The 23,389-nt window shown below is 41.4% G+C and overlaps 1 protein-coding gene across 2 annotated transcripts in view; it reads right to left on the reverse strand.

Annotated features, from left to right (window-relative positions):
- The window catches only part of Usp45 (ubiquitin specific peptidase 45), a 63,768-nt gene that overhangs the window by 28,972 nt on the left and 11,407 nt on the right, over nt 1-23,389 (reverse strand). Inside the window, exons 6-8 of one of the 2 annotated variants that reach the window (XM_041667522.1) lie at nt 10,861-11,003; nt 10,160-10,255; nt 6,370-6,500 (exon numbers count right to left, since the gene is read on the reverse strand). In XM_041667522.1, the coding sequence (XP_041523456.1) occupies nt 6,370-6,500; nt 10,160-10,255; nt 10,861-11,003 (370 nt within the window). Of the gene's footprint in view, nt 1-6,369; nt 6,501-10,159; nt 10,256-10,860; nt 11,004-23,389 lie in introns of those variants that run through there. The other variant, XM_041667523.1, reaches the window with a different exon arrangement.

Raw genomic sequence — 23,389 nt, forward strand, 5'->3', positions numbered from 1 at the left:
CACACAGTTACAGAATGTATCTTATACATTTTACACTGATAACTATGTGAATATATTCCTTCTAAGGAGTTAATAATTAGATCTCCTGTGTGACTAAATGAGGTAGTTAAGTGCTATGCACAGAGATACCAATAGCAAATATTTAGTTCATTTTGGTAACTTTTTTTTTTGGTTTTTTGAGACAGGGTTTCTCTGTAGCTTTGGAGCCTGTCCTGGAACTAGCTCTTGTAGACCAGGCTGGCCTCGAACTCAGAGATCCACCTGCCTCTGCCTCCCGAGTGCTGGGATTAAGGGCGTGCGCCACCACCACCTGGCTCATTTTGGTAACTTAAAGTCTGCAAAAGATCAGTTCTGGGATCACAATACCTGATTTCAATCAGTTCTACAGAGCCATAGTAACAAAGCCATATGGCAGGCAGTGGCACAAAAACAGTCATGTGCAGCAACAGAAAAGAACAGACAACACAGATACAAACACACACTTCAACAAGGGTGTCAAAGGCCTATGCTGGAGAGAAGACAGCCACTTCAACAATAAACAGTGCTGAGAAAACTTTGTATCTACATGGCAAAGAATAAAACCAGATGTCATCCTTCACCCTCTAAAAAACAACACAAAATGCATAAAAGACTTTAATGTAACACCTGAAATGGTATGAAATTTATATAAAAACAAATTTATAATAATTCACTATGATGTGTGTGTAATATCATTTAATATAAACAACACTGTTAAAGACTTTGTAAAAATGAACTACATTTTTCTACTTGAGAAGACTGAAGAGGAACAAGTTAAATGTCACTAAATACCAATCCGGCTTTTATGACCCAGAATCTAGTACTTTAAATAGTATTCCTCAGAGTCTCATAATTAGCATCCACCCTACAGTGCACTGATGTGCCTGCCACAAAGCTAAGGGAGCTGGCAGTGAAGTTACCACAGAAGAGGAAACACCGGTTCAGCTAGTCTTTTGCTCAGTAGCTGCAAATAGCATCGTTATGTTAGAAAAGGTTTGTGGGAGTAGGTCAGAGAAACTCAGGCTAGAAACAGATCCCAGAGTTGCTTGAGCCTCTACAGCTGGCATCACAAGAGGGAGAGATTACATAACAGACCTGTGCTGTCCATATCGAGCAACGTTAGTGAAATCAACTAGGACAGAACCAGGCATCCTTCCAGAGTCTCCCTTAGCCCTGGGAACGGACAGACACATAGGGTGGAGATCATTTCTGAACAAAGAAGCTGCCTATCTCCATCTCCATAATGTATAAACTGTTTGTTGCCTTCTAAATAATCACTGAAAAAAACAAACCTAGGGGTTTCTTTTCATTCTTCTACTGAGAACTGGAAAATGTAATACATTAATTTATAAAATTTTTGAAGGATCCTATCTGAGGTACCAATATCAAGTACCTTTAAACTTACTTTTAAAAAGGTTAGCAGATACCAAACATATGAAGACATTCAGCCTATTAAATAAGAGGAACATTCATTGGAAAGGTGCCTAAGAATGAGGGACAGTTCCTTAAACTTTAAAGAAAGTCCCTGGACAATGTTTCCAAGGCCACAAAAGGACTAAGATAGCCTGAGTACCTAAAGCTGAGCCTTTACACCACACACCCAAGTCATGGTCATAAAGTAAATGTTGCACTAGGAAGCTACCTCCAAGGCCAGCCAGAGGGTTATGTGAGAGGAACTTAAGATTTAAAATTAATAAGCAGGGAGTGGAGATGTAAGAGGAAGAAAGTATAGGAGTAACAGATGAAGCAAGGAGGTAAGAAAGAAGTGGGAACAAAATGAGGGAACATTAATAAGGAAAAAAACTATACCAAGTAAGCCTATGAACTGAGAAATTCAAGCATAGGAAGAAGTCTAGAGAAAAGATAGCAAGGGTATGAATTAGCTTCACTTCAAATGCATTTTATAGAACTGCCTAAAATGTTGCCCTAAATATTCCGAGAATGTCCAATAGATGCTCAGCATTAAGACCACTTGCTGCTTGTAAACTCCGAGTTTGTTTCTCAGCCCCCATATCCCAAGACCCACAAGCATCTCAACTGGAGGTCTGAGGGATCCAATGCTCTCTCTCTCTCTCTCCTGGCCTCCACGGGCATCAGGCACACATGGGGCACACATGCATATATGCAGGCAAACACTCATATACATAATAAAAATCATTTTAAAAAATTAATAAACCTATTGGCAGGCTATGCTTGCAAGGTATATAAAACGTAAGTCAACTTTGTGTTTGTACTTGAACCCTTTCTTCAAGAGGGCTCATAATATATGAAAATGTTCCAAAATCTGAACAAACCCAAGTGTAAAACATTTCTGCCCCTAAGCATCTCAGGTGAAAGGTATAACCCTGTAGTGAATCCTGAAGAAAAGGGCAGACAAGAACCTGAGTTTTTGTCTAGGAGTACTCAACTATTTCAACATATTTTTGACTTCTTAATAAAAGAAGGAAACATGAAAACAAATGAAGCTATTTTGGACAGAATTATAACAAATTTGTAAAGCCTGTGATGCCCTAAAACTCTAACTTTACACAGCAGTCAGATTTCTAAGCTTCTCACAGTCTTTTCTGGCCTTCACGGAGCAAAGAAACGGTATGTGCCGAATTACTGAAGCATAGCAAACCCTCTACATTTGGGGCTCGTTTAAGTTTAAACAAAATCGTGAAGTCTGTAAATACTATAAAATGCAAGTCTCTACTTAAGGAATTTGCTTCCTTCACACTTCAGTAACTGGACCGAACTAGTTTATTAGGTCCAGGAGAAGAGGACCAGTTTTAATGTTACATACACTAACCTGACATATAATCATCCCATCATTTCAGAAAAAGAAATGAGTGACTATTTTAGCAGCGTTGGGTAATAGCCTCAGGTCATGAGGAATTGTGTCAGGTTGTCTTTGGCAATAGCCCTGAGCTATAAAGAATTGTTTAGCAAGCCAGGATTTATGGCCCACACCTTTAATCCCAGTACTAGGGACACAGAGGCCAGTGGATTCTCTGTGAGTTAGAGGTCAGTCTGGTCTACAGAAGGAGTTCCAGGACAGTCAGGGCTACATAGAAAGACCATGTCAGAAATAAACAAACAATGTTTAGTCCTAGCCTGTTTAGTTCCACCTGCAGAGACAATATGCACTGGTAGCATAAGCAACTCACCCTGCCAAACCACACACACACATGTGCACGTACGTGCGCACACACATGTCCCCAAGCCTCTCTGAATGCACCCAACCTTCATCCCAATTATTAACTCCCTTTTAATACAGAAACTCCTTGAAGCAGCTCTCCTTCCCACCCAAGCAGCCATTCTCCACTACAGTGGACATGAAGAGGACAAATGATTTCTCTCTTCTCAGTAACAAAGCCGACAAAGTCCGCCCTGTCACACCCTGATTCTACGACAAGACCTCATCCCCAGAGCCATCTTGTCCACACAGACGCTCTTTTCCCCATAACTGGAGCCTAACTGTCTGTACTCCCTGAGTCACCCTTCTTTCCTTCCCCCGCAGTTCATTACTGCTCATCCTCTGACGGATTATTCCTAAAAAGAAAAACCAAGTCCTGTGAGTCTGACCAAAAGACAAATGCTAATCCCAACCTCTGTCCTCTGCAGTCTTTCTTTCTCTCTTGACTACCCAACCTGTCTCCAAATCCCCTGGAAATTCCACCTGTCTTACTGGCCCCAGTCCTTGGGGAAGTAGAGAGAATGAATAGGCCATAAATGTTTCCCGGCTTCACCTTTCCATACTCAAAAACACTCCCCTACAATTTCATTCCACATCTCTAGGTCTCACAAGCTCAAGTTAGCCAGGCTGAAGTTTCCCAGCTCTCGCCATCAGAGAGGTAGACTGTATAGGACCAGAAACAAATTGTACCCACTTGGCTCCCAAGCTGTCTCACCAAGTCCCTCCAACAAAGACTACTACACTAGCTTTTACTGCCCAGAGGTAACTGACTAGCCCTTATCCAACCTGGAAGCAACCTTAATGTACCCTTCTACCACTGAGATCACAGTCCTCTTCTAGTAGGAAGCAGCTGCCCCAAAGCTATGACTCTTCCCCTTTTTCTTTTTACCCTTCCAGAATTGGGATATGTTGGGTCATGAGGAACTACATCAGGCTGTATCGGGTTCCAAGCCAAAAAAAAAATTGCTTAGCCCCAGACTGACCGTTCAGTTCAGATCCACCTCCAGAAACAGTATGTCCAGGTAGTAAGCAACTCAGCTTGCCAAACTGTGACAGGGCAAGACACCACAAAGGCTCCTCCATCCTGTGTTCTTGCTGAGGCCATGTCAGCTTTAACTAGAATCTCATCTCCTTGATGGAGAACCCAACTCTATTCTAGGAACCCATGCTCAAGATGCCCTGGCTAATTTAGCTTAGCTTCTTGTGCAGAACCCCCTCTAGCTAACCACTTAGCTTCTGTTAAACTGCTGCTTCTCTGAAAAAGTCCTCCCTGCAACTGCCAAGCAAGCCAGAACATGGTTTGTGCCTTTAAAATCCCCTTGGTCTAAACGTGTGGTGCCATACTGAGGTCCTGAATACATGAGTGTAGTCCCAGCCAGCAAGAATAAAGACTTAACTGGCTATAAACTGTAACTGAGTGTTCATTTCTGGTGGGTTCCCATAACAAAACCTCAAAAATGCTGTAAATTCCTGGTAGATACATACATGCATGTATGCACAGATGTTTTAAGTTTTAATTACTGTGCCTAAGAGGTCTATAAAACAAAAATACTTCTAACCTGTAAGCCCCTTAAGGACATATACTTCCTGAAATGCTGGAGGCTACTGTTTATGGAAGATAACAAGACACATGTTTTCACTCCCCTAAACAAGTTTGTTTGACCAAACTGCACTGGATGTGCTTGATCGTATGTAGGCAGAAAGTGTACAGGCAGGAAGTACGTCAGAATGTATGCTTGCCTCTGCGTGGTTGGAGGTGGCAGGGAAGAAGTATGTTAGGATTTATGCTTGCTCCTGATTATGGGAAATATGGTATCTTACGGGTTTGCCTTTATAAGCCTCTGCAAAATGTGACTCGTAGCCATTTTCTGGGAGCCAGAGTCTATCATCCTGGCCAGTATTTAATTAAAACTTGCTTCAAATTTGGCTCAAAAATTGTGGTAGTGGTCTTATTCTTGATTGATGGGATTAACAGTATGTTCCTCAGCCTCTCTAAAAGAGCTAAACTTTCATCCCGTGGAAAGATTGGGGTCAGGCCCATCGCTGTCTCAATAAAGCAGCCGTCTGCTTCTCTGCTTTATTTTTCTTACAAACATCAACTTAGGTAAGCTCTTTATGGCAACTTTTCACTTCGAGGCATATGAAGATTTTACTTTTATGCAAATGCTAGTACCTGGAGAAATCATATAAGATCTATTTGCCTCCAAGCCCATCTTTAAAATAAAGAAGCTAAGGGTCTGAGAATGTAGCTTGGTGGTGGACTTTGCCTGGCACATGGGAGGCACCAACAGAAGAAACTTATATTTGTTATGTTCCTTTCTAGATTTTACAGTTGAGCGATAACCCCATGATAGCGTATTCTGTGTGCTGTGAATATGTGTTGCTTTTATTGGTTGATAAATAAAACTGCTTTGGTCTATGGCAAAGCAGAATATGGCTAGGCAGGAAATCCAAGCAGAGATGTAGGTAAAGCAGGAAGAAGCTGGCAAGCTGCTGGAACAAGATGTACTAGAGAACAGGTAACACCACAAAGTCACATAGAATACACAGATTATTGGAAATGGCCTGATTTATATGTAGAGTTAGCCAAGCAATTATAATTAATATTAAGCCTCTAAATGATTATTTTATAGCTAGCTGCAGGGAGCAGTAGGCAGGAGAGAATCAGTCCAGTGAGACCGTCGGGACACAGAAAACTTTCAGCTATAGCCCCAAGCTATGAAGAATTGCTTGACCCACTTAGTTCCCCAGCCTGACCACTTAGTTCCACCTCAGAAACAGTATGTCCAGGTAGCACAAGCAACTCTCCTAGCCAAACCACAAAAAAGGCTGTAACTTCCTAGGAGATACAGACGTACATAACATTTTATCATAGACTTGAGTCAGAACAGACTTCATTTGATTCTCCATTTTGTCACCCCCATACTAGGGGTGCTACCTAAGTTCTGAGTCTCTGTTTCCTAAAACACAGAAAATGGGGATAAACACTCACTTCTAGAGGATGGGGAACATGTGCATAAAGCACACAGATGTAGCTAACAGATGTTGCTTCTTTGTCTTGTCAGTCTGGGCAGCAACCAAAACAACAGAGCGGGAATAAAACCCTTGTTAAGTGGGAATGCATCAGAACTTTATGACCTCATTGTTCATATTAAGAATACAGACACACTCACTTCTGGCAAAGTTGATTGAAAAGAACTTTAGGAGAAAGGGGTCCTTTTTCCGCCTCCTTCATGCTGTGAAGAAACAGGAACAAGGCTGAAGTCAATGGTCCAGGGCTTGAAAGTTCCACCACTAACGGGTCCTTTGAAAACATGATCAATGCTTTGTCAGAAACACATAATTTTAAAACAAAATATTATCAAGAATCTTAAAGCTATACTTTATTTAACTGATAGTAACTAAATTGTCTCAAGTGTATTAACTTTTAGTCCTTCATATATAAAATATTTAAAAAGAGAAAATAGGATTAAATGCTGTAAGAGACTGAGTCACTCAATCTGACCATATTGCAGTTGGAACAATGGACCCCAAAGAACTAGGAATTTCCCCGTAATCTCATGCTGGGAAACAGGACCTGTGCCAGCCAGATGGGAAAATTGATTTTACACAGTTCTAATTCCTTGCCAGACCACTTAACAGGATGGGACTGAAGCCATTGCGTATCCTAGGTCTTCTATTTACACTTTCCTCACTTCAGAACCCCAAAGATGGAGTTAAGGGTTTGCTGGATCTCTTTGGTCCTTCTTCCCAAATGTGGTCATACTGAATAACTCTTTTTTTCCTCCTTTCCATTTTCAAAAACTTGGCTCTTTTTTAGTTGGTGTATTGAGAAGGACAACTAGTTGGGCCTGATATGGAACACAAGTTGTGATCCCCAGGTTGATAACAATGCCTTGCTTAAAAAAAACCAGTATTTTCAATATCTTCTGCCTTTTACTTAATCAGAAGCCTGGTGGAATCATCAATCCTCAGTTGTTTCAACCTGCAAATTTTTCTACAAGCAAAATTATAAATCTGCTTGGTATTTGTACAAATTCACAAATAAGCACAAATTATATTTACTAGAACTTCACTTTACTGTTGGGTCTCATTTGTTAGGGATAAATGGCTAACTGAGGTGCCTATCAACAACATATCAGACAGGATGCTGGCCAGCTTTCCCAGCACGACTCAGCACCTGTGCCTCCTCCTGGCACTTCTCACTCCACCCCTTACCCTAAACCTCTCCCTCCCAGGGGCTGGGTTTCCACTTCCTGTAGCTCTTCACCGCTTGGTTAAGCCACCTTAGTCAGCAGCTCCTCTCCTGCTCTCCCTCCCCACCTCAAGGTCTGGTTTAGTCTGTTGGTCATGATCAGCCTGGACTCTGTCTGCATTCTCCCTTACAAAATTCTTCTCCATACTTTAGGAGAAGTCATGTCCTCCTCCTTTTATTTCATTTTTTAAAATTCTAATACTTTCCCCCTTTTACTAATAAAGGAAGGGATGGGGAATTACATGACAGAATGGTATGTTATTTCTTCTTTTAAAGGAGATACAAAGCTCAGTAAATAGCAACTGTGTTAAGGACTAACCCATTTTAGGTCTTTTTCCCCCACCAAACTTTGCTCTCTTGTTAATCCCTCTCGGCCTCCTGGGAGGTGTGATCCAGAACACTGGACCACACTTCCTAAACTGCTCTCACAAGCTAGCTGTGAACCACACACTGTCTTCCTGTAACTACTTGCATCACGTGCACATACATAAAAGCAATTACTTTTCTATTTTATTTGTGTGGTGTTAGAGACTGAACATATGCTAAGCAAGCACTCACTCACCTTTGAGCTATATACCCAGCCCTGTCTTAAAAAAAAAAAAAATCAGTTCTGAAGTCTTGCTCAGCTCCCAAGCACACCTGTATCTTAGCCTCCGAAGTACCTAGAATCCCATATAGGAGCAATCACACCCTGTGCCTTTTGTTATTTATTTTTAAGATAAACACAGGGTCTCAGCATGCTGCCTAGGCTGCCTTGAACTGCTGGAACTTGCTTCAGCCTAATTGCCTGGTACTACAAACACAAATACTACACTAGCTCTCCATAACTACTTCTGGCTACTAGTGTCAGCCCTTTCTGGCACAAAGCCATCCAAAATATACATACAATTAAATAAAGTAAGCCAACTACTTATTGTCCTGAGTAGAAGTTCTCACTATGACGAGTGTGTCAGTAGGGGTGGTATAGGTGTATATCTATACAACTTTGGACTTTGGTTAACTCTGGCACAGATGCCAACAGCAGACAGGAATTCTACCACTGACTATCTCAGTCCAATCCACAGAGAGCTAGAGAGGACTGAGGTAGGCCTGCTACAATGGCTGCCATTTACTCTCATGTTACCCAATGTGGGTATTACGTATTGGGTTTTCTTTTCTTTTTCTTTCTTTTTTTTTTTTCGTTTTTTTTTTTTTTTGTTTTTTCGAGACAGGGTTTTGCTGTCGCTATTGAGCCTGTCCTGGAACTAGCTCTTTTAGACCTGGCTGGCCTTGAACTCACAGAGATTCGCCTGCCTCTGCCTCCCAAGTGCTAGGATTAAAGGTGTGCACCAATACTACCCAGCTGGGTATTGGGTTTTCTAGATGGCAGAGTAAACTTGATAGATAAATTACAAAATGGACTTACTTTGTTCTTTTTTGTCCCAGTCTCGGAGACCTAGCACGAGGTTGCCTGACTGTGTGAATAACATGGTTTGACTTTGGGTATTTTAGGCCAGCTTCTGTATGCCAGTGATTGCTCTTCTTGTTATTCTGTTCCTTTCACATTAGCTGAAAATTCCCGCATCAGACTAGCCTTCAACTCCCTTTCCAAGAAGAGCCCGTGACAAGGCTGCGTGGCAGGTGAAGGCACCGCCATCAGGCCCAATGGCCTGAACTCAATCCTCAGGAGCCACACTGGAAAGGAGCGAATCCCACAAGTTACCCTCTGACCCGCACCTGTGTCATGGCACACATACATACACACCAAATAACTAAACTATTAATAAAAATACTTTAAACCTGGCCAGGCGGTGGTGGCACACACCTTTAATCTCAGCACTCGGGAGGCAGAGGCAGGCAGATCTCTGTGAGTTCAAGGCCTACAGGGTGAGTTCAATAACAGCCAGGACTTTGTGGGAGCCTAGGCAGTTTGGATGCTCACCTTACAAGACCTGGATGGAGGTGGGTGGTCTTTGGACTTCCCACAGGGCAGGGAACCCTGATTGCTCTTCGGGCTGACGAGGGAGGGGGACTTGATGGGGGAGGGAGAGGGAAATGGGAGGTGGTGGCGGGGAGGAGGCAGAAACCTTTAATAAATAAATAAATAAAAAGAAAAACAAAAGAGTTCTGGCTGCTCTTCCTTAGGACCTGGGTTCAATTCCCAGAACCCATATAGCAGCTCACAACTGTGTATAGTTCCAGTTCAAGGGCATCTGATGCCCAACACACACGCAGGCAAAGAACCAGTGCACAGGAAAAAAATAAATTAATTTTTTTTAAATATAAAAAAAAATAACAGCCAGGAATACACAGTGATACCCTGACTCAAGTAAACAAACAAAAAGAAAGAAATTAAACCTTCAGATATTAAATATTTAACTCTAAGTTTAAATAACAGCGACAACAACAAATCCTAAATTTAAATAAATGTTACTGTTAGCTACCAGACTCCTAGGCGTTTTGTTCAATAAAAGTTCTGACTTGTTTTCTCTAGTATCTGCAAATAAAAATTGCCTCAATATCTATTTTTTGATTCACAATATTTCTGAACCATAGCATACCTTAAAGTTACAATTTCTGAAAACTTTATCTGATTATTTTTATAATACTTTTGAATTATGTTTTAAAGCCCTCAGACTACAGTCCCATTTGGTAGCTTAGAGAAACAGAAAAGAAATATTTTGACAACAGGCTATTATGTCTCTGTAGCTGTTATACTTGTTACTCACCAGCTGTGGAGCTGACGAAAGAGAGATCTTGAGTTTGGTGCCGTCCTCCTTTATCTCGTTCATCAGTTCAAAGAGAATGTGAGTCTGAGCCAAGTTCTAAACAATAGAGAATCAAGCCTCCGTTCAGTTAGTGTGGTCCTGATGTGATGAAGTGATGGTCAGTGTTCAGTTAGTGTGTGGTCCTGATGTGATGACGTTAGTGTGTGGTCCTGATGTGATGATATGGATGGCCAGTGTTCAGTTAGTGTGGTCCTGATGTAATGAGGTGATGGTCAGTGTTCAGTTAGTGTGGTCCTGATGTGATGACGTGAATGGTCAGTGTTCAGTTAGTGTGTGGTTCTGATGGTAATGACATGAAATGTTCTCAGTGTGTGGTTCTGATGTGATGATGTGAATACTCTCAAAGATTCCACTCTTATTCAGCACAACAAAACATGTCCACTTAAAATCTTAAAGATTTAACTGACTACAATTTATGTTTTCTGTCAGTATGATACTACAAGACAACAGACATCCAAGTAGCACTGTGGCGTATACATACGATAATGACTAACAACTACCCCAAACAAAGAAAAACAGAAAGAACTTTCTAGAATAACATTTAACAGTTATTGGACAATCTCCACTGCAGTGTGTCTATGCTCATATTAACTAGTTCAAATAACTGTTTACAGTGTACAGATCATTCTGATGACTCTTACCTGAATGACTGCATTAAAAAAGCAAGTGTTTCCTAGATTTGTAATTCCTTTAACAGACGGCACACAGCTGCCTTTTCTTCCCTTCTTTGTTTCACCTGTTTCACGTTTTTCTTCACAGAGTTTTATGATTCTAGAAAATGCACCTGTGAAACAAAATTAAATGTGTCACTTAATAATTTAGATATATCATTTAAGATCAATTAAGACTGGATCTTTGAATTTAGTGTTCCTGAACGACAAGACCACAAACTCAGTATCTTTGGTTTTATATTTTACTGCTATTGAATTGAACTCGTTCTCATGTAGATATCTGCACCTTTACATGGCATTACAGAGTAATTTCCTGACGCATTCAAAAGCTTTAAGGGAACTAGGTGAAAACAAGCAGAAAAGACCTTCCTTGTAAACACAGTTCCCCACAGGAAAAGAAATGAGTGCCTAAGACAAGCTATTCTAAGCCTCGGGAAGGAAAAATGAGAAATGAGCTATGAAATTGTTGTCGTGCCAAAGGATACACAAGGGTTCACAATGGTAATGAACACTTGGGTCTCGGGAAGTGGAGGTAGGGCCATCAGAGATTCAAGGTCATCAGCTACACAGAGAGTTCAATTCAGCCTGGGCAACGGGCAAACAAACCACTGGCTTCAGGCTGCACAGCACATCAGTCCAAGGTGTACAATTTGAACATCAAAGTAAGCAAGAGTAGTAAAATAGATGATTACAGAATGAAGTCATATTAGTAATAACTTTTATTATAAGATCAAATGGTGAGAAGAATTTTTTTAACTTAAAAACATTTTAATGTGCTTTGGTATTTTGCCTACATGTATGCCTGTGTACTCAAGCCTGATGCCCACAAAGGCCAAAGAGGGCATTAGGTGCCTGGGATTGGAGTTAGAGATGGTTCTGAGCCACCATGTGGGTCAGGGAAAGACAAACCCAGGTCCTCTGAAAGAGCAGCAAGTACTCCTAATGGCTAAGCCATCTCTTAGCTCCACAAGGGAAAACTTTTCTTTCATTTTGAGACAGGTCTCACTATGTAGTCCTGGCTGTCCTGGAAATCACTCTGTAGACCAGGCTAGTTTTAAATTCACAGAGATCTGCCTGCCTCTGTCTCCTGAGTGCTGGGACTAAAGAAAAGCATCATTACACCATGCTCAGAAGGAAAACTTCTGATGAAAAGCCAACAACCAGTTAACAGAAGATAGAACCAGGTAGGAAACTACCATCTTACAGTGACGTCCTTTGGTAAAATTGGCAACTTTCTATAGGTTTGAAAATTTAAAAGTTAAAACAGTTAATGGGATCACAGTATACCACAAAAAGTAAAATATCAAGCCTTGTAACTGATAATTCAGATAACTAGTATAGATCTGAAAATTGCATTTGATTTTTATTTGTTTTTGAAATAGGGTCTGTATAGGTCTAGAGATAGTTTCTATGTAGCTGTGGTTGGCCTAGAACTTGCTATGTAGATGAGGTGGTTTTGAACTTGCCTCAGCCTCCTTTGGGTTGGAATTAAAGGTATGTAACACCATGCCCAGTTGAAAACTGCATTATTAGTTTGGGTCCAATGACAATGTAAGAATGAAGAACAGTTTCTAACATTTACAAACTGACATGTCGATCATATCTACGTAATAGATTACTGTGACTCAAAATCATCATACAGGGCACTATGAATGTAGCTTACTTCATGGACTGTTTGCCTAGCATAGAGGAAGCCCTAGGCTCATTCCCTCTCATTCCCTATACTACAGAGCACCAGGCTGGAGGCAAATGCTTGTAATTCCAGCACTTGGAAGGTAGAAGCAGGAAAATCAGAAATTCAAGGTCATCCTCAACTACTCTGCGGCGAGTTAGAGACCAAAGTGGGAGTATAAAACCCTGTTGTAAAAACAAACAAACAAACAAAAACACTTAGTCATCCCTTGATACACCCACGGTAGACCACACTTCTAGGACTCCTAGAACACAAATACTCAAGTCCTTCAAATACAAATAAAAAGACTAGATTTCTACTAGTGTTGCTGTCTGATCTTGTGGATATTCACTGATAATGGATTCTTATTTATTTTATTCACATATATTAATTTTATGTAATAATGAGTTTTGTTGTGACATTTTCATGTATCTAATATGTTTCTGTTATCCCCATCCTCATAACCTTGCTCATCCCCGCTTCCCAGTCAATCCCATTTCTATGTCCCATGTTGTTTTGTTGTCAGAGGTGCTGTTTGGTGACCCGTTTTTCAATGTTTCTTACAAGATCCCAGCTGAGGAATCATTTACAAAAGCGATGGCTACTTACAAGTGGATGTGCCACTAAATGTCTCTGTGTCAGGTGTGGTGGCACATGCCTTTAGGTCCAGCACTGTCTCACACAGGCTAAGTGATCTGCTCAAGGACATAGCAGTAATATTCCAATTATAAATCCATGTCTTTACAACCTAAATTCACATCAATGACCCATGTTCAAAGAAAACAACTATAAAAGACAGACGGTTAAGATTCGTACAGATTTGGGTGTATGCAGCTCTGAACCAATGAATCCTCAAAAGATTTTCCTTTCTTTAACATCCTTAATAAGAGCTGTTCTGTTATGTAACATATCTGAGACGGGGGCTCATGTAGCTCACCTGGGTGAAATCCTCCTGCTTCCCCTCCAGCGTTCAGGATTTCAATTATCAACGTGCCAGGTTTTCTTAAGTGTTGGGGACTGAACCCAGGACTCTTATACCCTAGGCAAGCACTCTATCAACTGAACTACATACCAGCCCTGTTCTTTGAACTTTTCACACAAAAAAACAATGGTTGGAAGAAATAAGTTACAGAAAGTAACTACACAGAGATAAATAATACACAAATCCACTTGGAAAGATAGTCCTAGAAATAAGTAACATAATTTAATTTTCGATATACCCTTTATGTATCTCTGTACCTCGTTCATCCATCACTTTTTAAAACATCTGGGATGACATCCCAAAGTAAACAATGTTCATAAGACCATCTGGACAAAACTGCAGGCAAGAAAAAAAAGCATAAACATATGGAAAACCAGATTCCTCTCCCCTTCAGCAGGAAGGAATGGCAAATGTCAAATCTGGAGACAGCCATGCTTCACTGTACGATGCTTTGCAGCACCACCTGGCTCTCCATGCACAGCCACCAAATATGGACAGCACTGCCAGAAAGAACATGCCCAGAGGGCAGCAGCAATAAACACAGTGGATTTCATGGTTAAATAGCCACTTCACACAAGTGGCAAGGGTCTGTCTGTTCACTTTTGCGGTAAGTCTAGGAGAAAATAGCCAGGATGTAACAATGCTGTTAGGCTTGGGCATTAAATACATCAGAGAATTTAACCAGAAAACACAGCAATATTTTCTGAAAGCTACTTTTTTATTTAAAAAAAAAATAAAAAATAGGAAATTTTTTATAATACAGTCAGTTTATGGAATGCCTACAGTCTGCTAGGTATTATATGAACCACTATTTATATTATATAGAATACTTACGATTTATGACCAGAAAGTATAGAGCTGGTACAGAAAGCCTCGAGTTTATAGTGTTATCTCAGCAGAGAACTTTCAGGACCTACATTTTGCGGATCTATTCACTAATGAACTGTCTGCAGAGATCCAAGATTCTAGTTTAAAATGGGGTGTGTATGTGTCTGAATTAGTCAAATATTAAATACCTAAAGGTATGTGTGTTTTTGCTGCAATGTCTTATTTATGAGCTGTTGGGGCCTGGGCCCCAGGTTTCAACCCCTAGGCAAATAGGCAAATAGCACGCTAGAAAATGAGCTGTGCCATGGTCCTTCTACCTCCTTTATAAACACAGAACCAAATAGCCTAAAGACTGAACTCTAAGATTTTTTTTGAACGTTTTATAATGAAAATTGCAAATCTGCTCCAAAAAATTAATAACTTAAAAGATCATGCAAATTTTTTTTTCATGCAAATTTTTTATTATTGTTCATTTTTACCTTGTTTAACCCACAATTAAAACAAATGATACCGATTATTAGAAAGAGTAAGTCTAGTATTTCAAGGTTATTTTATTTTAAAAGCATATTCTAGCTATAGTATCATATATTCTCACATTAACAGAATTATATAGAATGAGAATGCAAAGAACAGACATCAGCCATTCTAGTTTTTTTTTTTTTTTTTTTTTTTGGTTTTTCGAGACAGGGTTTCTCTGTGGCTTTGGAGCCTGTCCTGGAACTCGCTCTGTAGACCAGGCTGGTCTCGAACTCACAGAGATCCGCCTGCCTCTGCCTCCCGAGTGCTGGGATTAAAGGCGTGCGCCACCATCGCCCGGCCATTCTAGTTTTTTTATTTGCTTGTTTTGGCTGCTGTATTGGGTACTGAACCATATGAGCCCAGACCTCCTCTAGCAACTCTCATGTCTTCACAGAGACAGGGTTTCTCTGTGTGGTGGGCCTGGCTGTCCTGGAACTGACAGTAGATCTGATCTTACTGTTCAGAATGAGAGACCTGAAGTTACAGAGATTCGCCTCCTGAGAGCTGGGATTAAAGGCGTGTGCTGCCACAACCCAGAGAACAAACCTTTGCTTTTCTTTTATCCTTCAAGACTGGGTTTCTCTGTGTAGCCCTGTCTTCTTACAGCTCTTTTAATAATTCCGTACCTTACCTTGGAAGCCTAAAGTCTACATACACAAAGAGTAATTTGAGCAAGCCAGGGGGAGCAAGCGGAGCAAGCCAGTAAGCAACACCCCTCCGTGGCTTGTGCAATAGCTCCTGTCTCCAGAATCCTTCCCTGCTTGAATTCCTGCCTCACTACTGTGGATGATGAACTGTTCTATTAAATTGTGGGTGAAACAAACCCTTCCCTCTATAAATTGCTTTTAGTCATGATGTTTTCTCACAGCAACAGTAACCCTAACATAGACAAACTGGTACCAGGATTACGGGGTATGGTTGTGACAGACCTAACCATGTTGCTTTGGGAGGACTGTGGAAGGATTTTGGAAATTTGGACTAGAAAAGCCATTGAGTGTTAAGAGTTCAGTGGGCTGTTCTGTAGGAGCTTGAAACATAAGAGCGTTGAACACAGTTGAAGACCAGACTGGCCTCAAACTCACAGAGATCTGCCTGTCTCTGCATCCCAATTGCTGGGATTAAAGGCGTGCGCCACCACGGCCTGGCTTAGGTCACAGTATTTTAATCCTCATCTTAGGAACCTAATCAAACCATTTAATACTGTTCCATTTTAAAAACAAAAAATATACGGGTTGGGGGATGATGTAAAAACACTTTCTAAAGTGGGCGGTGGTGGTATACACCTTTAATCTCAGCATGTGGGAGGCAGAGATAGGAGGATCTCTGTGAGTCCGAGGTTATTCTGGTCTACAAGAGCTAGTTTCAGGACAGCTAGGACTGTCTCAAAACAAAACAAAACTTTCTAAAACAAACATACTTCAGGTCTTTGGTACCCCAAGAAGTATTAGTGTAATGAACTCAACATGATATACATGATTTTCTTTAATTCTAATAAAATAGCACTGAGCCAGTACTGACATTTTGAGCTAAATTTCTCTAGAAAGAGCATGGAACTTTCAATCTTCTGTGTAGTTAACAAAAACCAAATCAATATTCTTCAGTATTCCATTAGGAATTCCTGCATTTGGTGTTTGTACAATATTCTAGTGTCTACTGAAGTTTAATGAACTTCTCAGAGTACATGGGTCAGTTTTTAAAAAACTGTAATCAGATTTTAGGTTGAAAGCAAAATGCAGCCACACACCCCACCCCCGCACACTCAAAACCTCTCCATTATCCACATCCGCCACCAAGATGGTTCATTTGTTAGAAATGATGAAGCTACATTGACACTTGATTATAAGCCAGCATTCATAGCTTACATTAGGTTTCCTCTTGGTGGTGGATGCTCCTCTCAGCTGGACAAATACATAATGACAGATAGCCGCCCTTTTCCTGTGGGATAGTCCCATGGCCCTAAAAGCCCCCTGCATTTTGTTCCTCCCTCCCTGCAGGCTCTGCCAACTTTATCCCTTCTTCTATTGCTTCCAGGTCTTTCGTCTACTTCTTAACATCATTCTGGTTGGATCTTGCAAGGATATTTTTTGCTGTTTTTCAGTTTTTTGTTTTATATGACCTTTTCACTATGCATATGACAAGGGTGAGCTTGCCCCCACTATACACACAAATTCTAACATCAGATGTGAACTCTACACAGCTGTAAGCATTCTTCTGGGAACCTGCACTGGATTCATCTCAATTGCTTAATGCAATTACCTAAACCAGTCATGTAGTACTAATGCTAATTTGCCCATTTCTACAGCTGAAAGAAGTTTTAAGAAAAACTGTTTTCACAATTCCCCTACTTTCAAAGTGAATAATAATTAATTCCTAGTTAATCATCAGCCTTAGAAACACGCATTTATGTAGTCATGTGATAAATGTCATCAATAATAGCTGGAATATCCACTTCTACCTGTCTTATATTGAGTCAAATAACCTGTCCAAAATACAACTCTGACCATTCACTTCTCCACTGAAAACTTACCAGTGGTTCTTCACTGTCCTAAGGACAGAGTCTTTAAGTAGGAGGCCCTTAAACATCTTCTCCTACTTTGATCTCACCTCTCACCATCTTCAGCGCCACCAAACCCATTCTCCCTGCTCTATCGGAGCCCCCAGTACCACCAAACCCATCTTCCTACTCTATAGAAACCCTCACCAGCAACCTGTTCCTTCTGCCTCAAACACACACCCTTTCTTTTTTTGTCATACTATAATTAAATAACTTTCCGCTCTTGGCTTAGAAAGCAATTCTAAATAAACACCCTTGGCTCTTTGAGTTGAGGTAAGAAACCATTAGCCCACTGTGCTTACTGAATCACAGCCCCACATACACAAGCAAACGAGAAGTCACTTCTTTACATCCCTCATAATACCAACAGACTGGCTAGGACAGTAACCGGGAAGTGGGTTTCTTCCATTCACTGCTTCACCTTGAACAGATGGATATCATGCAAAAACCAGAAACACAAACATAATAAAACATTGGTAAGTAAAATAACTTTGATGCTAACATTCAGGGTTTAGAGAGGATGGAAATAACAAAGGTTTTCTGTTAATCCTTCAACAACAACTGTTTATGTTCAGTTCAGGCTAATCAGCGGGTACTACTGCCTAGCCATTTTAGAGGCAGCCAAAACTGTAGTGATATTTGGTTTGTGTTTTAACAAATAAAGCTTGCCTGAAGATCAGAGTGCAGAGCTAAGCCACTAGAGGCCAAACAGTGGTGGGAGACAAAGCAGAGGAATCTCTGTGAGTTCAAGGCTGCCCTGGGCTATGTGACGTTGAGTCTGTCTAATAGAGAAAGAGAGCTCAAACACCTGGAAACAGTAGAAGAATGAATAAAGTTGGCAGAACCTGCAGGGTGGGAGGAACAAACAAAGCACAGAAGGCTTTTAGGGCCAATCCACCCCCTAAAAGTGTAAACAATACTACTCATTCAACTTTGAAAAGTATTTATAGTTCCTAAAAGATAGTATTTAAGTTAACTGTCATGAAATTATTGATATTTCTCACTGAACATTCCAACTTTTTAGTTTCACTTCTAATGAAGACTGACAGACAGCTACATAACCAAAGCTCCTTGAGCCTCAAACTTTTTTTTTTTTTTTTTTTTTTTTTTTTTTTTGGTTTTTCGAGACAGGGTTTCTCTGTAGCTTTGGAGCCTGTCCTGGAACTAGCTCTTATAGACCAGGCTGGTCTCGAACTCACAGAGATCTGCCTGCCTCTGCCTCCCGAGTGCTGGGATTAAAGGCGTGCATCACCATCGCCCGGCTCCCTCAAACATTTTTAAAAGTGCAAACAGGCAGTGACATAAAAATCTTGAGACTCAAAGAGCTCCTTGTCTTTAGAGGTTCATAGGGAACTGGCCTAGATTTCCTCTAAGTAACAATAAAAGTGTTACAAAGGAGGCCTTGCATAACTGAGGTGCGCTTGCGGAGCCGGTACCAGCTTTCTTCTCGGTGATTATTTTCTTAGTGCAAAACTATAAAAATTTTTTAATATCATACACAAAGGATGACAAGAACTGAGGAACTCTGGGAGCAGGAAGAAGTCCTCCCCAGGGAAGAATACACCAACTGGCTGTCCAGTGCCAAATGGTCAGCCCTGAAAACACATACAAGTATCCTTATATGGCCTCAAAAGGTCATACTTGGGAATATATATGGTATATACAAATACATATATGCATTCAATAACAACTCATGAAAGAAAGTAGCCATGAATTTGAAGGGGTGTAGGGAGGGTTTGGAGGGAGAAATGTTGTAACTAATATACAATGTTAAAAACAGACAAAAAAGAAAAAATACCACTCTTTTTCTCCTACCCAAGCACATAACCTTTTTTTTTTTGTTTTGTTTTTTGAGACAGGGTTTCTCTGTGGCTTTGGAGCCTGTCCTGGAACTAGCTCTGTAGACCAGGCTGGTCTCGAACTCACAGAGATCCGCCTGCCTCTGCCTCCTGAGTGCTGGGATTAAAGGCGTGAGCCCCCACCGCCCGGCTGCACATAACCTTTTGAATTATGAGATGTGGCGTTTTTACTGTATAGAGACTTCACAATTATTATTTAATAACTGCATGATCAGAGGTACCATCCTTCTAAATTCTTCCTTAACAGCCATTCTCACATTTTTTTCCAAAGTATTTTCTTAAAATACATTGAAACTTCATACAGGTGTATGACAGATTTCTTCCAACAAGCCATGGATCTCATTCAAAACCAAATCTACTGAGAAACACCGTAGCTGGAACTTTTGGAAACCATGAATTCAAAACCGTCTCATTGTAAATGACTGCGTACTTTCAAACTATCTCCAAGTCCCATTTCCTAGGTGCTACTCAAGGTTCCTGAAACATAACTAAGGATTAGTCTCCCATCACCTCTGGCCACAATCCATCCTTTGAGAGATCAGCAGAAAACCGTGACCATCCATTACTGCTTTTCTTTCTAATGAACACACCTGCTTATGAGCACCTGGAGGGCTCTGAACACCAACTACAACTCCCACTAAAGTTTTGTTATTGTCTTTTAAAAAATTATTTGTCACTAATTTTTGAATATGTATGAGTGCTTTGCTTCATATATGTGCACCACATGAGTGCAGCGCCTGCAGAGGCCAAAAGAAGGCATCAGCTCTCCTGGAACTACAGTAACAAGATAGTTATGATCTGTCATATAGGTGCTGGAACCAAACCCAGTTCCTCTGCAGAAAGCAGTCAGTGCTCTTAACTGCCGGGCATCCCTCCAGTCCTTTTCCATCCTAAGGATCAGATTTGCTACCCATCGGACTCTAAAGTAGCCCAGGAAAAAGCAACCACGTGCTAAGGGTAAAATGAGGTCACACAGATAGTGACTGACAGGCCTGAATGCCAGGCCCCTGACTCAGAGCTCATGTTCTGCTGTGGTCTGAGGACCACAGTGGTGTGAAGGGGAATGGCCCACACAGGCTCAGATATCTGAACACTTGTTCCCAGTGAGTGGCACTGTGGAAGTGAGGCAGAGTCACTGGAGGACGTCTGTCAGCGGGGGGTAGGCTTTGAGAGCTCACAGCATGGCCCCACTTCCGTTTCACTCTCTACTTTTTTTTTTTTTAAATATTTATTTATTTATTATGTATACAATGTTCTGTCTGTGTGTATGCCTGCAGACCAGAAGAGGGCACCAGACCTCATTACAGATGGTTGTGAGCCACCATGTGGTTGCCGGGAGTTGAACTCAGGACCTTTGGAAGAGCAGGCAATGCTCTTAACCGCTGAGCCATCTCTCCAGCCCTTTACTCTCTACTTTGTGTCTGCAGTGGAAGATGTGATCTCTGGTTCCTGATCTTGCCACTCGCGTCAATGCTTCCTTCCCATGATGGACTCCTTCCCCTCTGAAACCATAAGCCAAGATAAACTCTTTCTTCCCTAAGCTGCTTTTGGTCATGGCATTCTATCACAACATCAGAAAAATAACTATCCAAATGAAACTCTCACCAAACTCTCGAGCACCTGGCTTGTACCCACTAGTGTTGCTATTTGTGATGGGCCAGTAACAGAAACTTTAGTAGGGAAGAAGGCCACTGTGAACATGTCCTTGTGGGCTGTATCTTGCCCTGTTTCCTCCTGACTCACTCCCTCTTTCTTTCTGCTTGCCAGTCACCATGAGGCAGACAACTTTGCTGTGGCACACACTCATACTACAATGATGTTCTGACTCAAAAAAAAAAAAGGGGCCAGGTGTTGGAGCTTTGGTGGCATCCACCTTTAATCCCAAGCACTAGGGAGGCAGAGGCAGACAGATCTCTGTGAGTTCGAGGCCAGCCTGGTCTACAGAAGCGGTTCCAGGACAGCCAAAGCTACACAGAGAAACCCTGTCTTGAAAACAAAAAAAACTTACAATGATGTTCTGACTCAACATAGGTCCATAGCAATGGAACAAGCTGATCATAGACAAAACCTCTGACATCTTAAGACAATAGGGGAACAAAATAAATCCTTCCCATAAATTGTTTCTCTCAGGGTTTTGTTGTTGTTGGTTTGGTTTGGTTTTTCAAGACAGGGTCTCACTATGTAGGTCTGCCTGTCCTGCAACTCTCTCTGTATACCAAACTGACCTCGACCGCACAGAGATCTGCCTGCCTCTTCCTCCTCTGGGATTAAAGGTGTGCGCCACTGCCCAGCTCGCTCCGGCTTTTGTCACAGCAGTGAAAAACTAACATAGTCTCTTCCTAATATTCTTCCTGCAATTGAGTATTCAAGATATCTGAACAACTGGATGGCTTTATTCTTAACCTTAGGGAACTTAAGTAAGAAATGCAGAAAACAATAGTTTCCTCTTCCCTGCTGGCATCAAATGACTGCATGTGCCCTCACGGCAACAGAGCAAATGCACTGTGCAGTTCTAAGAGACAGCACTTGGGCCGACTTCAGGTGCTGAAGCACTCGAGGTCTTTTGCCACATCACCCTGGTCCCTTGTGTCAGCAGACATTGAGCCATGACTGGCATACCTAAGAGAAAGTAGGAATCCCACAAATGCTTGTGGAATACGTTAAACAGAGAAGCAATAAAATGATTTCTTTGGCTGTCCAGAAGCCTGGGCTTCTATCTCCTCTTCCTCCTCCTCTGGTTTTACCACAACCACCTCTGCAGAGTGACAGGAAGCTAACAAGGACAACTACATACTGGATCACAATAGGAAACTATGGGGGTTTTGTGGTTGTTGTTTGTTTTTGTCTTGTACAACAACTAAAGGGCTGAGGGTATCGCTTAGTGGTAGACTGTTTTCCTATCCTGTACAAGGCCTTGGGATTAAACCCCAGCATTTTTTATCATAACTATGTTTTCATAAACCCTTTCAGTTGCTGGTGCTACATTCCAAGTAGTTCATTTATTCAAAGGCATCTCAAGAACCAACGAGGTGGCCTGGAGAGATAGCTCAGTGGTTAAGAGCATTGCCTGCTCTTCCAAAGGTCCTGAGTTCAATTCCCGGCAACCACATGGTGGCTCACAACCATCTGTAATGAGGTCTGGTGCCCTCTTCTGGCTTGCAGAATATAACAGAATATTGTATACATGACAAATGAATAAATATTTAAAAAAAAAAAAAAAGAACCAACTAGGTAATTCAGGGGGTAACAGAACATGCTGCCAGGCCTGATGACATAGTCTGGTCCCCAGGATCCACATAAGGAAGAGCCAATTTTCACAGGTTTCCCTCTGGCCTCCACACAGGTGCCCTGAAATGTGTACCCATAAATGCACTGACTCTCCTCCCTCCATGAGGGTCCCAGAGACTAAACTCAAATGTATCAGTCTTGGCAGAAAGCATCTTTACCCACTGAGCCATCTTACAGGCCCAAATAAAAGTAAACCTTTAAAAATTTAAAAATTGGGGCCAGCAAGCCGACTGGCAGCTTGATCCCTGAGTGGTGAAGTCTGGCCTACATCAGAGTGGCTGGGAGCCGAACGGCACTGCAATCCACGCTACACACAATCGTACACTGCAGTTTCAAAAATGTGTGTCAGGAGCCAGGCCGGTACTTTCACAAACATTATTTCTAAATCTTCACAAAGCATTACTGTCAAGCTTCACAACACTCCTCAAAATAGAATTCTTACCCTAATTTTACCATATGAAAACAAAGGAGGGGAAGCCCATAGCTGATAATGCAGGAGACTAAATTCAAACTAGGGCTGTTGTATTGTACAACTCGGGCTAGCTATACGCATCTGTTTCTCATATTAGAAACATACACACCTTACATGACAGCAAGATGGGACTGCTGGCTAAGAACATATGACAGTATTTTAACTCAAACTACAACTGAGAAAAGTCTAGTGAAATCAAAGATGTGATTTGTTTTGTATTTGAGATAGGTTCTCCATACAGAGCCCTGGTTGGCGTGGAAAACCCTTCGTAGACTGGGATGTCCTCGAATACACAGAGACCCACCTGCCTCTGCCTCCTGAGTGC

The sequence above is a fragment of the Microtus oregoni genome, unplaced genomic scaffold (genome assembly GCF_018167655.1).
Source record: "Microtus oregoni isolate MIOR12 unplaced genomic scaffold, Mior012 000017F_ref0000208, whole genome shotgun sequence".
Taxonomy (NCBI): Eukaryota; Metazoa; Chordata; class Mammalia; order Rodentia; family Cricetidae; genus Microtus; species Microtus oregoni.